Source organism: Mustela nigripes, chromosome 6, assembly GCF_022355385.1.
Source record: "Mustela nigripes isolate SB6536 chromosome 6, MUSNIG.SB6536, whole genome shotgun sequence".
Classification (NCBI taxonomy): Eukaryota; Metazoa; Chordata; class Mammalia; order Carnivora; family Mustelidae; genus Mustela; species Mustela nigripes.
Window position 1 is genome coordinate 46,691,783 of NC_081562.1, and position 15,116 is coordinate 46,706,898.

Consider the following 15,116-nt stretch of genomic DNA (forward strand, 5'->3'; position numbering starts at 1 on the left):
TACCATGATAATTTGTAAAACAAGTTCTAGTCCCTCTAGACATCTTTGCACATATTTGCAAGTAGATACCATATCCTCCTTTAGCTTTCCCTAGAAAAAGCATAGTTTCATTAGCCAATCTTCAGATGACAATTTTAAGTCCCCTAACCATCCTGGAAAATATGGCAGCCAAGTTGCACACAGTGCTAGTCATGCTCCAACACCACCTTCATGAGTTTCAGTCCACCTTTGCCAAAATGGGATTTATAATGCATTAAATTCAAGCAATACTTTTTGACTTTTTTTTTTTAAATGAAGTGATAGTTTTCTTATATTGACAAATTGGCTGTGAACTTAATGTTCCTACAAAATGAGTCATTTGAGTTGGAACATTAATTTCTTTGAGCAGCCGGGTCCTCTTTAGTCTGAGAAAAGTGGCATTGCTCTGTCCCTGCACAGATCATCTCCAGAAAGTGCCTGCACTTGGCTGTAGTAGTGATAGCTCAGGCTTCCTTCTTGCCCTCCCATCCCGGCTCTCAGATCCTGGAGGGGATCACGCCGCTCAGAAAATGGGTATACCGTGAGAGACACCCCGCCAGCTTTGCCCCAGCTGGAAAGAAGAACACACTCAGCTCTCACAGTGTTTTGGTATTGGCCCTTGAAAGCCAAATGTTAACTTTTCCCAACCAGTTGTTAAAACTCAGCCATTATTATTATATAAACTTACAACTTGACTATTTATATATTTTTTAAAGGTATTAAATACTCAAAACCCATCACTACCTGATTCTTTCACCACATTGGACTATTATCTCTGCTCTTGAGGTTATCTTTGGCTACTCTATCCGTAGGACTGGAATCCTGTGTCATGGTGCACTGCTGCGCATCTCTTCCCAATGCCAAGTTCAGCTATGTCACGTTGATAGCTTGCCATGAGCCGAGTGGGTAGAATTACACCCCAGAAATCAACAAATGCTATGAATGAGAGGATCCCTCTTGCCCCTGGCTGGGTGTCAAACATTTACCAGTGCACCACCTCCATCAGGAAACCTTCCCACCTCGAATCCCCAAAACACACACCAACACGCCACCCTGCTCCCCTTGTCCAGGACTGAAGTCACCGGCCTCATCATTTCATCCAATAATTATAAAGGGCAAAGTAAACATCTCTGTAGGGTTAGGTTTTTTTTTTTTCTTTTAAACATTTTTTTTTCCTGGCTTGGAAGATTTTATTCACACATTTATACTTCATCTGTTTCCTCTTTAAATCTCAGAGTAGATTTGAATTTTATAATAACACGGAGTTGGCATTTAAGATATGCTGTCTCAGAAAGGAGAATTTTAAGAACTAATGCAGATACTGCAGTGTTTTTTTGTCTTTTGGTCTCATGGACGGGACATTATGGGAAACTTCCCCAGGCACCGCCCTTCCTAAGTGACCTTTTATGTTCATGGTCCTGAAGCTCTGTCCTTTCCAAGGTTTGCTCCAGATTCCTAATTCATTAGCCTTATAACCTAATCAACATTCCCCTCTTTAGCCACAACCCCATCCAAGCTTTTGAGAAGTTGTTGGGTTTGTTCATTTATTTGGGGAAAGTGACAGAAAAGGAAATGGTCTCAACCTCCACAGGTAAGGTATTTTTCACTTTTCATTATTAAAATCAAATGTCACTGAACAGAAGCCCTCCACTCAGTCTTCCCCAAGAAAGAGTCACGTTAAGGGGTAAGGAGGGCAAATGTAAAAAAAAAATTGAATTCCTCCCTCACCTTGCTGCTGGCACAGAAGTGGAATGGAGTCGAGATGATGGAAGGAAGGAGGTGGGTGGTTCCCACCAATCACGCAGGATGAGAAACCTGTGAGGACCCATGAATAGGAACTCTGAATTCAGAGACAATTAACTTGGAGTTTGCAGTCTGCTCAGAGGCCCAAGTAAGGAAGAATTAGGGAGTTGGGGGTTATAATGTAGCTAACATTTGTTGAACATCCATTTTGTGCCAGGAACTCTATTAGGCATTGAGCATTTTGCATGTATTATCTTTTCATACATTATCTTACCAATTACCTTCACTAAATGGCCCAGAAGAGTAAATACTCCTCAGAGTGTCTTTACACACTTCCAGGAAAGAGATTTAAACAATCTGGCTAATAATGGCAAATGAGCTTTAAAGAAACCAAATACTGCTTCATGGATCCAATGAGATGAATTTTCTGGAGATCCCAGGAAAAAGCTGTTGAGCAAACAATGTTGAGTTTATTAAACTTACACCAGCAAGGGAGATGACCTTGACAAAGCCTTGGGAGTTACTCCAAAAGAGAAAGGAAGGAAAGAGTATTTATATGATTTTACAGTCTGAACCCAAAAGGTTTAAATGGGCTCTTTTAAGGCACAGGACTTACTGGGGCTGAGGCAAGTCCCCAAGGTAACAGTTGAGTATTGGTGAGGCAATGAGGTGAATGTCGTGAGACAAATCTTGATTATTGTCCTTCACAAGTGAGTTTTTTTCTGATTTTAGAGGGGATCCCTCATTCTGTAATAGATTCTCTGAACTTCTCCGAAGATTTGGCCCTATAGGGCGTCGTGAAAACAGATTCTTGGAAGGAGTTGCCTTTCTGTCCTAATGACCGGGTAGGGCATTTCCATTAACCTTCATGTAAACCGCCCCCGCCCTTTTAATGGCATTCCACCTCCTTAAGAAACATGAGAACACTTAAGAGTTTCTTTTAAATTTTATTAACATATCATGTATTATTTGCTTCAGGGGTGCAGGTCTGTGATGCATCAGTCTTAACACAATTCACAGGGTTCACCATAGCACATACCCTCCCCCATGTCCACGACCCAGCCACCCCATCCCTCCCACCCTTCTTCCGGTCAGCAACCCTCATTTTATTTCCTGAGATTAAGAGTCTTTTGGGGGGCCTGGGTGGCTCAGTGGGTTAAAGCCTCTGCCTTCAGCTCAGGTCGAGTCATGATCTCAGGGTCCTGGGATTGAGCCCCGCATCGGGCTCTCTGCTTGGCGGGGAGGCTGCTTCCCCCTCTCTTCCCCCTCTCTGCCTGTCTTTCTGCCTGTCTCTCTGCCTACTTGTGATCTCTGACTGTCAAATAAATAAATAAAATCTTAAAAAAAAAGAGAGAGAGAGAGTTTCTTATGGTTTGTCTCCCTCCCAGGTCCCCTCACTGAAGAGTTTATTAATCATTAGGCCATTTCCCTTTGCTATTTTTCTTGCAGAGATCTAGATCTTCAGTGACTTCCAGAATATTCCTCACATCTTGCCATCGGTATTAACCCACTCGCTAGAATTATCTAGCGAGTTGACAAGTCCTGGTGAATACAGTGCATACTGCCTTCTAGCTTACTTTGGCTCCAGTAAAGGGTCATTACTCTAGAAGTGAATCTGTAACTGAACTAACGTGAGTTCTCTCCTTGCTGAGTCACAGATACAAACCACATCAGGTGGTGCTGTCGCATAAATAAACTTCATTTGTAGCAAACAAGGAGATTACCAGGAATACCTTCCAAAGCCATGACTCCAGGAGCAAGGATGAATGGGTTCCTTTCTTCCAGAGTGAGGATGAATATTTAGGTAAGGAAGCATTGTCACTGTAGGTAGAGGCAGGCATAAGGTTGAACATGTATCTTAAAGAAACATACCTGTACATACATCATATGTTATGTAAATGAGGCTCGTGCCCCTCCTTGGCAGAGATTTTAGTATTCTAATGAGGTAAAGCTAACTTGGTTACTCCATGGTCCCCCTGTGCAGGGGTGAGTCAGGTGTTGAGTTCAAACTGGTCTGGGTGGTCTGGGCCGCTGGAGATACTGCTTGAGATGTAGTTTATGTTTCCACCACAGAACATTATGCCCATTGGGTCTTTTCTCAGAGTCAAGTGATGAACTGCAAAGCGGAGCTTAAGAAAAATGTGGGACGAAGATCGGTGAGCACAAGCAGGTAGGCAATCAAGCTTAGGTCTTGGGGTCTAGACAGTGACAAGTTGAGTTTGTTTTTTGTTTTTTGTTTTTGTTTTTTTAATATATCCTGCCTGTTAATTCCTTGTTTTTGTCTTTGTATGACCTGTTAACAAACAAGGTTAACTCTAGACTTTCTAGAAGAGTTTCTAATATATTTGTTCAGGACATGGACATTCCTGGACAGAGGTCAGGCAGTTATGAGTCATCCCTTTGGTAAAAAAGAAAGAAAGAAAGAAAGAAAGAAAGGAGGGAAGGAAGGGAGAGAAAGGAAGAAAGAAAGAAAGGAAAGTAGCAGGACTTAAAGTAGTATTACTAGGGAAGAAATGGGTAAGGTAAGGCTACCTGCTAAGAACTAATATCTTTCTGTGGTGTCTAAATGCAGTGTCTCTCCCAATCGGATGATGCCACCAAATGTGGGGCAATGATCGGGTGGAAGCCCGTGGCGCGAGCAGTGAAAGGATTCACCTACCCGCGGAGCAGAGGAGATAGAAGAGTGTTGAATACACCTCAAGGGAGCTGTGGGCAGGACGGCAGAGGAGAGGCTGTCTCCCCCAAGGAAGTGGGTGGGAACCTTTTTAAAGGGGGGAAGGGAGGAGGTAGAGCAACGTATGGAGTCCTCCTTTTTTTGATAACTGTGCCTGTTTGTAAGCAGCCCGTTCGCCATTGAGGGCCTCTGGATATTCTGAGGTCGTCGCCCGATGGGTCTGTGTGTCTTCAGTCCGGGGGGTGCTGTGGCCCTTTCTGCATTCCATCCCTCAAGCCTCTACCAATTACACATCACGAGAGTCCAGGAGTCTGAGGAAGACCCTCGTTAGCCGTGGTCTGCACTAACTTAGCTGCAGGCACTGTTACCCTGAGACTAGGAAGGGGTCTTTTGCCACTGGGTGAGAAGAAAAGCTGTAGCAAGCTTCTCTTTGACAAATACTGAAAGAGGACTTTAGCTCCCTCCATTCTGACCTCAGTTTGTACTTTCTAATTGACTAAGTGCTTTCCAGCTTATCTCTTAACTCAGGCAGAAGGCGGGGCAGACAAACACCTTGTGACGGGAACCCAAAGCACCCCTTTACGCAATAGGGACTGCCCTGATGCCAGCAAGACCCTGCGTGATTGACCCCAAGACAATGACTGACTGGACTTTTATTGCCCGCCTGCATGTACCCACTGACCTCTGTCCCATATTTTCCTTATATGACCTGGAAGTATTTTGAGAGCTCTGGAGACAGTCTTTGAGAGGCTCGTTCGCTGTCTTCCTGGTGTTGGTCTCACTGAAATGAATCCCTTTCTTGTTTCACCACCCCTTGTCTCTCTGCCTCTGGGTTTTGTCAGAGGCAAGAGGCAGAAGCTGGTCTGTTTGGGACCCCCAGGGCCAGGTGCTCTTGAACTCCGGGGCCCCAGTTACATACACCACCATGAAATGGAGTCAAAACAACAAAGGTTTGTCCAGATGGTTTATTTATGAATATGTAGAAAGGTTTGAGATACTTAAGTTGACCCAGGGTAAGACGATGTTAAAAAAGCTAACTTTTAAATTACAAAATGTCAGCTCAAGTTTTAAGTTCCCAAGGAAGAATTTTGATTGCCGATCACTTGGTTAAACCACAAAGCAGCATGGAGGTTTTAAAACAGTTGGAAACTTAACTGTCTGCAGTGGTTGTAAGACCCAGGCAGCCTCTCAAACAGACTCTGAATGAAGTCTGAATGTTTGGCACAGGAAAGTGTGGAATGTCTTTTAACCTGCCCAAAGTGAGAGATTTACCCCCTTGGGATTAATCTTATCCTCAGTGATATAATTTGTTTTGACGAAATTATAACATTCCTTCTAACATAAAGTCTTTTCTGAGTTAAAACTGTTAAGAAGGTAAGACAAGAATTGCAGGGAAACTTAAGGCCTGTAAGGTCTTCGCAAGAGGGGGGCACATGGCTGGCTCAGTCGGTAGAACATGTGACTCTTGATCGCAGGGATGTAAGTTCAAGCCCCGCATTGGGTGTAGAGAGTACTTAAACATAAAATCTTAGGAAGGAAGGAAGAAGTTAGGAAGGACGGGAGGAGAGGAGAAGAAAGAAAGAAAAAATAGGAGGCCACATCATTAAATTACTTGAAGCATAATTGGTAAGGCATATTGCTGACTCCCAGGAAAGCTCAAGCAGGTTTAACTATCTCAATCTTACATAAGGAACTGCTAAAGAAAGCACCAAACAAATGCAGGAGTCTAGAACATGTAACCATATAAAGAAATAGTGTTTGGGTTTAGTGTCACGGGGAGGTAAGGGATGGCTATTTTATTTATGACCCTGAGGCCCTGAGCAAATCTAGTCTTCACCCACTGAGTTTCTTTCTTGACAGGGAGGACAGGTACAAATTGTACAAGGACCAGTATAATTTATGACGAGTCTTTTTAGTAGGTTTCAACTCCTTTGTTTACTCTTTTTAGAAGTTTTTACTCAAGCCTGGGTAAGGTTTGAATGTGTCAACATGAATCTTGAGGGACTCAACCCTCAAAATTCTACCGATTTAGATATAATTTTTAGTCCATTGGAGTCCGGGATTTCACGAAGACCTTCAGTTTGGGTTTGATTTAGACACAGGGATACTGGTAAGTTAGTTTCCAAATGGGCTTTGGCTTGAGTCTGAATAGGGGAGTGCTGGCAATCTCAAGAAAGAGGTCTTCAAAGGAACACTTAATCCTGAAGACCCTTTTGCCTAATAGATTCTTCCAGTTAAATTAGCAGGTTAGTGTTACAAAGGATAAAGGAATATTCCTTGGTTAAAGTCCAAGGGTAAAAATTAGGATTATTTGAGCTCCCACCTCTGGAGAACTTTGTTGATGCTGAGGGAGAGAAGATACAATAATGCCAGGGCTTAAGGTTGGTATTGAAGTATTGGTTGCCCCCAAAAAAAAAAAAAAAAAAAAATTTGCAAAGCTGTCACTTAACATTTAAAGAAATTTCAACTTGTGAATTTGAACAGCTGACAATTCAGCTTATCCTCCGAGCACATTTATGGTTCATTCACTGTATTCTTTTCCCTTCCATTTTTCCACTAGCACCACTGTTATCCCATGCCTTTTTTCAAAGCTAACAACATCTACAGTCATCTTTCTCCAGAGTTTCTCTCCCACAATGCTTTCAGTAGTTGTATCTCCTAAAATACACTAGTTTATCCTCATTCTTGGGTCTCTAGAGTTCTATCAAAAATTACCCCAAGGTATTAAAGATCTGGCAATGGGACTACTCCCAATTTCAGTCTTTGTTTATATGTTAACATCCCTATTTCTGACTTAAGGTTATTCACAGAAAGTGAGGAAAGAACAAGAGTCGCATACACTCCCTGGTCTACTCTTGGAAGTCATCTGCAGTCACTGGCGTGTCTATTCCTGAAGTCTCCGATGACTTCTTTTGGAAGCCTCTTTGTGTCAGCCGCAAAAATGCAGACAGTTGGACTTTGCTCACTTTTTATTTTAAAGTGCCTAGCAAGTGAATAATGGTGTTCTTATCAACAGTTCTCTACTGTAATTCTGCTGGACTCCCGTTTCTTATGTTTATTCCATGTAATACCTCTAACCCATGCACTTTCTAACTGGTAATATTTCACCAAGAATAATTTAGAATGACAGCAAAGCCACTTCCTGATTCCTGACTTTCAGAAACAGTATGACAGAATAAATATCTGCAGTTAACAAGTGTTACGTGGAGGTGATTATTATTGTTGTCATTATGGACAAAAAGAATCAATAAACTTTGTTTCTCGTCTCAAAAGGTGGGGAGGTAAGGAAAAACCAGCGAGTGAGTGTCATACAATACATGATGAAATCTTACAATACACGCTAGATTTTTAGAACAATAGAGTTATGTACAAACTGCGATGGGATCACAGTGGGGGGAGTGATTAATTTCGCAGGTAAGGATGCAGGAACTAGGTTGGGACTTGAAGGTAAGGTAGAATTTCCCCAAGACATATAAGGAACAACATGTACGAAGAACATATTGGATCCTGGGAGCATTCATTCATTTATCCATCCAATAAATATTTATTTAGCACCTTATTGTGTCAGGCACTGTGCCAATGATGGAAAAAGAAATCCCACCACCATTCCACCTTCATGGAGCTTATCATCTAATGGGAGAGATAATAGACAAGAAAATATTTATATAAGTAGAAGCAGCAATAAGTACTACAAAGGAAGAAAGCAGGATAAAGAGGAAAATGACAAAAGAAACCTGCTTACGCTGGATGGGTAAGGAAGGCTTCTAGGAAGAGTCAATATTTATGCTCAGACCTAATGGATAAGAAGAAACAGATATGCAAAAACAGTGAGGAGAGTCATCCATGGCACAGGACTACATACATGCAGACCCTGAGAAGAGTGTGATGCATCTGGACTGGAGGGCATGGGATGTGAATGTTGAGCTATTAGGAAAAGGGTTTTATATGATTTGGTGTATTTCAGCTAATTTTTTCAAAAGGACTAATTATCTGAGCCAGGTAAATGATTCCTTACCCATGTTGTCTGATCATATTTTGTCCCATTATTTATTCTGCCATTGCATCGCCTGCCCGTCACTGAGCTTGAGACAAAGACCTGAAGGCATCGGAGCTCTTACAACATACATTCAGAGCATGGAACAGTAAGGGCAGGAGGTACTAGATTTGGGAATCACCAGATGAGACCATTTAGAGAAAGGCCTTGTAAATGATCTCCCCATCATGACAAAAATAAAAAATATGACATTGTTGCCAAGCAGGTCATAGCAAGAAAACAGAGACTGCTGGATGGAAAACTAGAGACACTCGTTATGCCCTGATCAAACATTGGGCAAACCGGTCACCCGCAGCAACTCAGGAGGCAGGCCCGCAGCAGTGGGGAAGGTGGTAAGGAAAAAGCAGTGATGAGGTGCATTGGCAGCTTCTGGCTATCTTTTTTAGTAAAGTACCAAGGAAAATAGTTGAGTGAGACAAGAAGAACTAGTCTACGAGGAGGACAACAGGAGGAGTTGTGCCTACTTCCTGCAGCCCATGGTTTCTGGACCCCAAACCACAGGAAATAAATGATTGTGCAGAACCTTTCTCAACGGTCTCCATTAACTACCATTGGCCAGGCAATGGCAGTAGCTCAACAGATCAGATACAGGGCATGGCAGACCCACCTCAACTCGTTCCAGAAAGCCTCAAGGTACCTGCCATTAAACTGAGGATTAGAAGTACAACCAGAGACTAAAATGCTGTTGGCTTAAGAACTATTGACAAGAGCCGACTTTGGGTGTGGTTATTACACATGAACTAACTGGAAGCAAATAGAACAGAAACCTACTGTATTTCTGATGAAATTTGATCACTTCTGTGGTGGGCACCCCTGAGATGGACCCGCTAACCCAAAATTTGGTTTGGATGTCAAGACTAATAATCACACACACATCGAGAGGGTACAAAAAGGTTTATTGTTCATGTGTTTGTGGGGAGAGCAGGGCAGTCCCCTCCCCGGTCCAAAAAATGAATTGACCGGTTAGGCTTTTATTGTTCTTAGGGTGTGAGGCTGGAGAAAGGGTTCCTGCTTTCAGGCCAGGCTTGTGTGGTCTGAACTTCCCACTGGGCCAAAGAAGGCCTCCAGCCTTTCTAAGCCGCTTGCCCAGAAGTGGAACACAGAGGGTCAGAGGTGTAAGGAGACGCGAGAGCTGTTGGCCATCACACATTAAAAAATGGAGTCAACCTCTTCATCACAGCCAAATAAATTATAATCCTGGTCAATATAAGCCTACGATTGCTCAATACCTAAGGAACACTAGTATGCGTCAGCAGCAGGAGCCTGAAAACGCTGTGATAAACCCCAAAAGTTTCAGATGTGGATGGGAGTTTGATGAGCAAGAATTTCCTAGAGGTCGAACCGGGACCCCAGAGGACAAAGGACAAGTTTTTCCAAGAGGGCAGATTCAAGGTTTAACCGAAGACCTTATCTCCTGCTAGGGGCGAAGGATCTTTGTAAGCCCTGCTCAGGCTTTCATCATGGTATGGGGCATTGACAACTAACCATCATTCCTGTCCTTTACTTGAGTAGTCTTGGGTGCCTGCGTGGCTCAGTCAGTTAAGCATCTGCCTTCGGCTCAGGTCATGATCTCAGAGTCCTGGGATCGAGCCCTGCATTGGCCTCCCTGCTGGGCTGGGGAGTCTGTTTCTCCCTCAGCCCCTCCCCTTGTTTGTAGAATTGCTCTCTCTCTCAAATAAACAAACAAACAAACAAACAAAATATTTAGTGCTCTTTCTTCCCCTTTCCTTTTATTGTTATTCTTTTTTTTTAAGATTTTATTTATTTGATAGGGAGAAAGAGATCACAAGTAGGCAGAGAGGCCAGCAGAGAGAGAGGGAGAAGCAGGCTCCCCGCTGAGCAGAGAGCCGGACGCGGGGCTCGATCCCAGGACCCTGAGATCATGACCTGAGCCGAAGGCAGAAGCTTAACCTGCTGAGCCTCTCAGGCGCCCCTTCCCCTTTCCTTTTATAAACAGAACTCTTCTCCTGGAGATTTAGTGGAACATATGCCCATCTAGCGCAAGAGAACATGTCCCCGTCTCCCTTGAAGCTAGGTATAGCTATGTGGTAAGTACTCACGAATAACTGTGAGCGAAAGTGATGGGTGAAATTTCCTTAAAAAGAAATAGCTTGCTCCCAACTTCCTCTCTTTCCCAGGCTGCAAAGTGGGTGTGATTCTTTGAGCCAATTTTGACCGTGGAATGAACACCAGCCTTGGTAATAAAAGAACAGCAAGATAGATGAATCCTGAGGCCCTCCATTACCGTCTGAAATGGAGCTGCCCGGCCCGCCCTGGACTTCCCTGCCACCTCTGAACTGCTGTGTGGGGAAGAAAGAACGTCTTCCACGAGCCGCCGTATTTTGGGGTCTCTGTCACAGCAGCTTCGACCATTTCCTCACTTGTACAAAAAAAAGTGAATGAAAGCATTAAGAAATCAGGCTTCTTTACCTTTTTCTGATCTTAAAAATGGCCTTTCCTTATTCCTCTGGATTTTAGCTTTAAGGACAAGTATAAAGAGACTCAAACGTAACTAGCTAGAATCAAGTAAGACCTTAAAGCTACAGGTGACCTCAGGAATTCAGCGTGTTTCTCCTCTTTTCCAAAAGCCAACATACAGGATACAGGATACTGGTATGTATACTCCTTGAGTCAAAAGAGGCCTTCATTAACATAAACCTGTGAGTGTTCACACAGATACATGAAAACTCAGATCAGTAGACATCCATTTCCCCTTTTCCCAACACATCACATATATCCCTGCACTATTTTGATCTATTCTCTGTAATTAATTAATCAGAGGTTATTGGATTAAGATATAATGGCTAGAGTAGACTTCCTCTTCCACTATGTGGTGCAAAGATGATGATATTCTCAGGTTCCAATTCTCAAATAACAGTGTTTCCTAAGGGCTCACGGTGTTGCTAAGACAATGCGGATGCTGCAAGAGAAAGCCGGCACAGAAGTCAAGGGACCAGAGCCACCTGAAAGGTCGTCATCGACAGCGTGCTCAAGGCCTTTTTCACAGGGCAGCTTGTAACACGAGGTTAGAAAAAAGGATCATACTCGTCCAGCACCCTTCCATAGGAGACTAGGCTGCTCTCAGTGACTTGTGTTCTAAAATTAAGGAAACAGCAGGATGTGAATGAAAAGTCAGGAGATTGTCATTCCTCTAATATGTCTTTCTTAGAGCCCTGAGCAAGTGCTGTCCTTAAGTTGCCTTTATTCTAACAGAAGCATGTTGGAAGACTAAGAGAAGAAATCGGGTTGTCAGTTGTTCCTTCACTAAAAGTGGACCTCTCCTCTAACAGAGGTTTGATTCTACCTGGTGAATACTTGGGTTGGTGTGATATTCACGGAGACCTGGAACTGATGTTTGGAATCTGAGTTTATGGACCGATGGAAAGCAGTATGGTCTCTTCCATGAACTTCTGAGAAAGGTGCAAGCAGCTCAGGGATGGCAGGGGTGGGCGCCGGGGTAAGTCTCCGGGTCCGGCCAAGCCAACTGACCCTACTGCCGTGACGTTCTCATTTTAATACCGACAACATCAAGGGCGAGAACAAAGAAAATAAAAACAAAATACTTGAACGGATTTTGAATATTTCTTTCTGGCCTCAAAGAAGAAAGGAACAAAAACGGCAGCTGAAAAGTAAGTGTCCTTCACATCATGTACATTCGGCTGCGCCAAGAGAAAAATCCATCAAACACAACAGGGACACGGGACTAAAGGGGCACAGAGCTAGGGAAGACCTTGTTCAGAACTGTCTCTCTCTCTTAAGAAATAATCGGGTGACAAATAATGGGGAGCCAAAGGCAAGTATTCAAGGAGAGGTTTTTCCCAATCTTTGAGGATCCCTTGATGAAGAGTCATGGAAATGACTGAAGACTGAGTTGACAGTGCACTTCTCATTTTTCAAGCAGGAGTCAAAAGGTAGTCTTTAACAGTGGGAAGTGGGGATCGTACTGTGAGATCAAGACTTGTGCGGGGTTCCTTATCTCTAAGTACAAGTTGAATCTAGCAGAATCAAATGAAGCCCACGATACCCTTTTTTTAAACCCTGGTGTTCCAAGCATAAAAAAGGAAATTAAAACAAAACAAAACAAACAAACAAACAAAAACAAACAAAAAAACCCCAAACCACAGACCACTCTATTTTAATATTTTTAGGCAGCATAAATCATAATGGTTTGTATACTACACTGTACAATTATATACTGTTACTTTCCAAAGAAAATTAACTTCTTATAGAGTTTTCTGAAATGGCTACTCCATTAGGTTAAGAGCTTGACCCCTTAGCCATCGCTACGACACATGGCATACAATCTATGCGGTCCCAAGTCTTCCAGCTGTGCCTGTTTCCGCTGCCATTGAGGCTGGAGCCTCTCAGAGACCTCGCATAGCCCCTTCCATCTCCTGCGCCAGGAAGCAGGCTCTACAGGGAGATGTGTGCCGATGGGTGCAGCTTCTGGGCTTTGCTTCCCATGAGACTTCTCCCCTCTACGAGAACTTGCGCTTCTTCATGGCTTCTGCTTTCACTGCCAGGCTCTTGGCGCAGATGGTCAGGACCACAATGAGAACACCCACCACAAATGTCACCACGGGCCAGAGGAAGCAATGCAGGAGGACAATCTCGTCATGCGTGCGATGCAGGAGCACATCATCTGGTCTGCAAGACAGTGGAGAATGGGAAAGAAAGGAAGAGGGGTCAACTGCCTGGGCACAGCAAAACTCTGCAACCTGAAGCCCAACTTTCTTTCAAGCCCAAAGGGAACGATCATCACCGAAAGTGAAGACCTCGCTCTGGCTATAAATATCGTACTTTGAGGTTCAGATCCACGACGGAAAGTTCGGAGGTCTTGAATCAAGCCATGGGTGCAAATTCACATATTATTTTATAAGATAATTTTACACGTTGTGAAAGGTCAAAAGTGTAGCAATCTTTTAGGTTATTATTTTCCTCCATTCTAAGTTGCTGAACGTATTCCATTTTCTCACTCACCCTTTAATGTCTGCTGGTCAAAGTGGCGTGAATCAGTTACTTGTGGGTTGACACTCTCAAACCCAAATTAGACCTCGGCAGGACCCAAATGATTATAATTCACAAAAAGAGTCAGTGAAAGTCACTGTTTGAATCTCATCAGAAAGATCTATCGTGTAGCCTTCAGGTCAACTCAACTCCTTTATGGGAAGGTTTTTATTACTGAACAGACAAGTGAATGTTTAGATTTAATGCATTTTTCCATGCTTCTGTAGGGGGCGGGGAGGATTAGCACTCATTTTAAACCACTGACCACTTTCTTAATAAAGTTTGCAAAGTCTTAGCAATGTATTTCTATCTTATCAATGCAGGGCTCTATTTTCAATTCCAGCACTGGTCTCCTTCTCAGGAAGTGAAGATGAGATGCATTCCATAAGCCATGATCTCTCATCTTCAGCCATTAGAGAGAGAGCCTGGGAATTCAGCCTTCATACAAAAGTTTTACTTTTTGCAAGCCATTTCCATGTCATCCCCAGGAAGGTTTGTTCTATTATACCAGAGCAGCAGTGCTTCCTCCAGGCAAGGAAGAAGATGATGCGGAATGATTAGTCCAGTTGCCCTCAGAACATCAGAAGCTTTAGAGTACAAGGGCAGTGCATTTGGCAAAGAAATGCATTCTTGAGGAGCTCTCAGTAATCATCACTGTCATAACGCAAAACCTATTCTTCCAGAAGACTGACAAAGAATGTTGGATATTTCTCTTCTATCTATAATGCAGCCATCATGTGGCGCTAACAAAAACAGTTCTGCAGATTCACTTTGGAATTACAAAATCCTTGCCTTTTTGTGCACCATTTCAGATTTTGCCCATACTTTTACTGATGTTTTATTTCATATGATTTCTTTCTTTTTTTTTTAAGATTTTATTTATTTATTTGACAGAGATCACAAGGAGGCAGAGAGGCAGGCGGGGGCGGGGGGTGGTGCGCAGAAGCAGGCTCCCTGCTGAGCAGAGAGCCAGATGCGGGGCTCAATCCCAGGACCAGGGGATCATGACCTGAGCTGAAGGCAGAGGCTTTAACCCACTGAGCCACCCAGGCACCCCTATTTCATATGATTTCAATTAAAATCCGTACTAAATGAATGCAGAGCCATTGTAACAGTTAAGCCAAAAGCATCCCAGCTTGCAGAAGTTACTCTTTTTTCTGAATTCCTGTAGCAACCCACTGTCTTTAAGACGTGTACTATCATTCATTTGTGATATATTTTAATACAATTTCATTTTCTCTTGTAAGGCCCTTGACTTCGTCATTGCCCATTATTCTACAGAGAGATGTTGCTAAATAACCACTTGCTCTTGATGATGGGAAACTGTCCCTACTGCAGCTTGTTATCTATGCAAAATTTCAAGAAACTTCAAGCTCTAGGTCCAAATAATGTTAGGGTACAATATAGTTGAGGTCATATTTTATAGTCTTTGAAATCCCAACCTCTGACCCTGGCACAATTCTTTTCCCAGCTAGGAGAACTCAAGACTGTCAGCTGCCTCAACCCAAGCGTGCAAAGGAGAATAAAAGCTGTCTTGGTTTCAGATGTCACATTTGGGTCTTTAATCCATTTTGAGTTTATTTTTGTGTATAATGTAAGAAAAAGGTCCGGTTTCCTTCT

General features: G+C 43.1%; 1 protein-coding gene across 1 annotated transcript in view; it reads right to left on the reverse strand.

The window, feature by feature from the left end:
• Positions 1–12,052: 12,052 nt before the first annotated feature.
• KCNMB4 (potassium calcium-activated channel subfamily M regulatory beta subunit 4) overlaps positions 12,053–15,116 on the reverse strand; it is a 59,058-nt gene continuing 55,994 nt past the window's right edge. Inside the window, exon 3 of the mRNA XM_059402467.1 lies at positions 12,053–13,136. Within this exon, the coding sequence (XP_059258450.1) occupies positions 12,968–13,136 (169 nt within the window). The 3' untranslated portion in view covers positions 12,053–12,967. The remainder of the gene's footprint in view (positions 13,137–15,116) is intronic.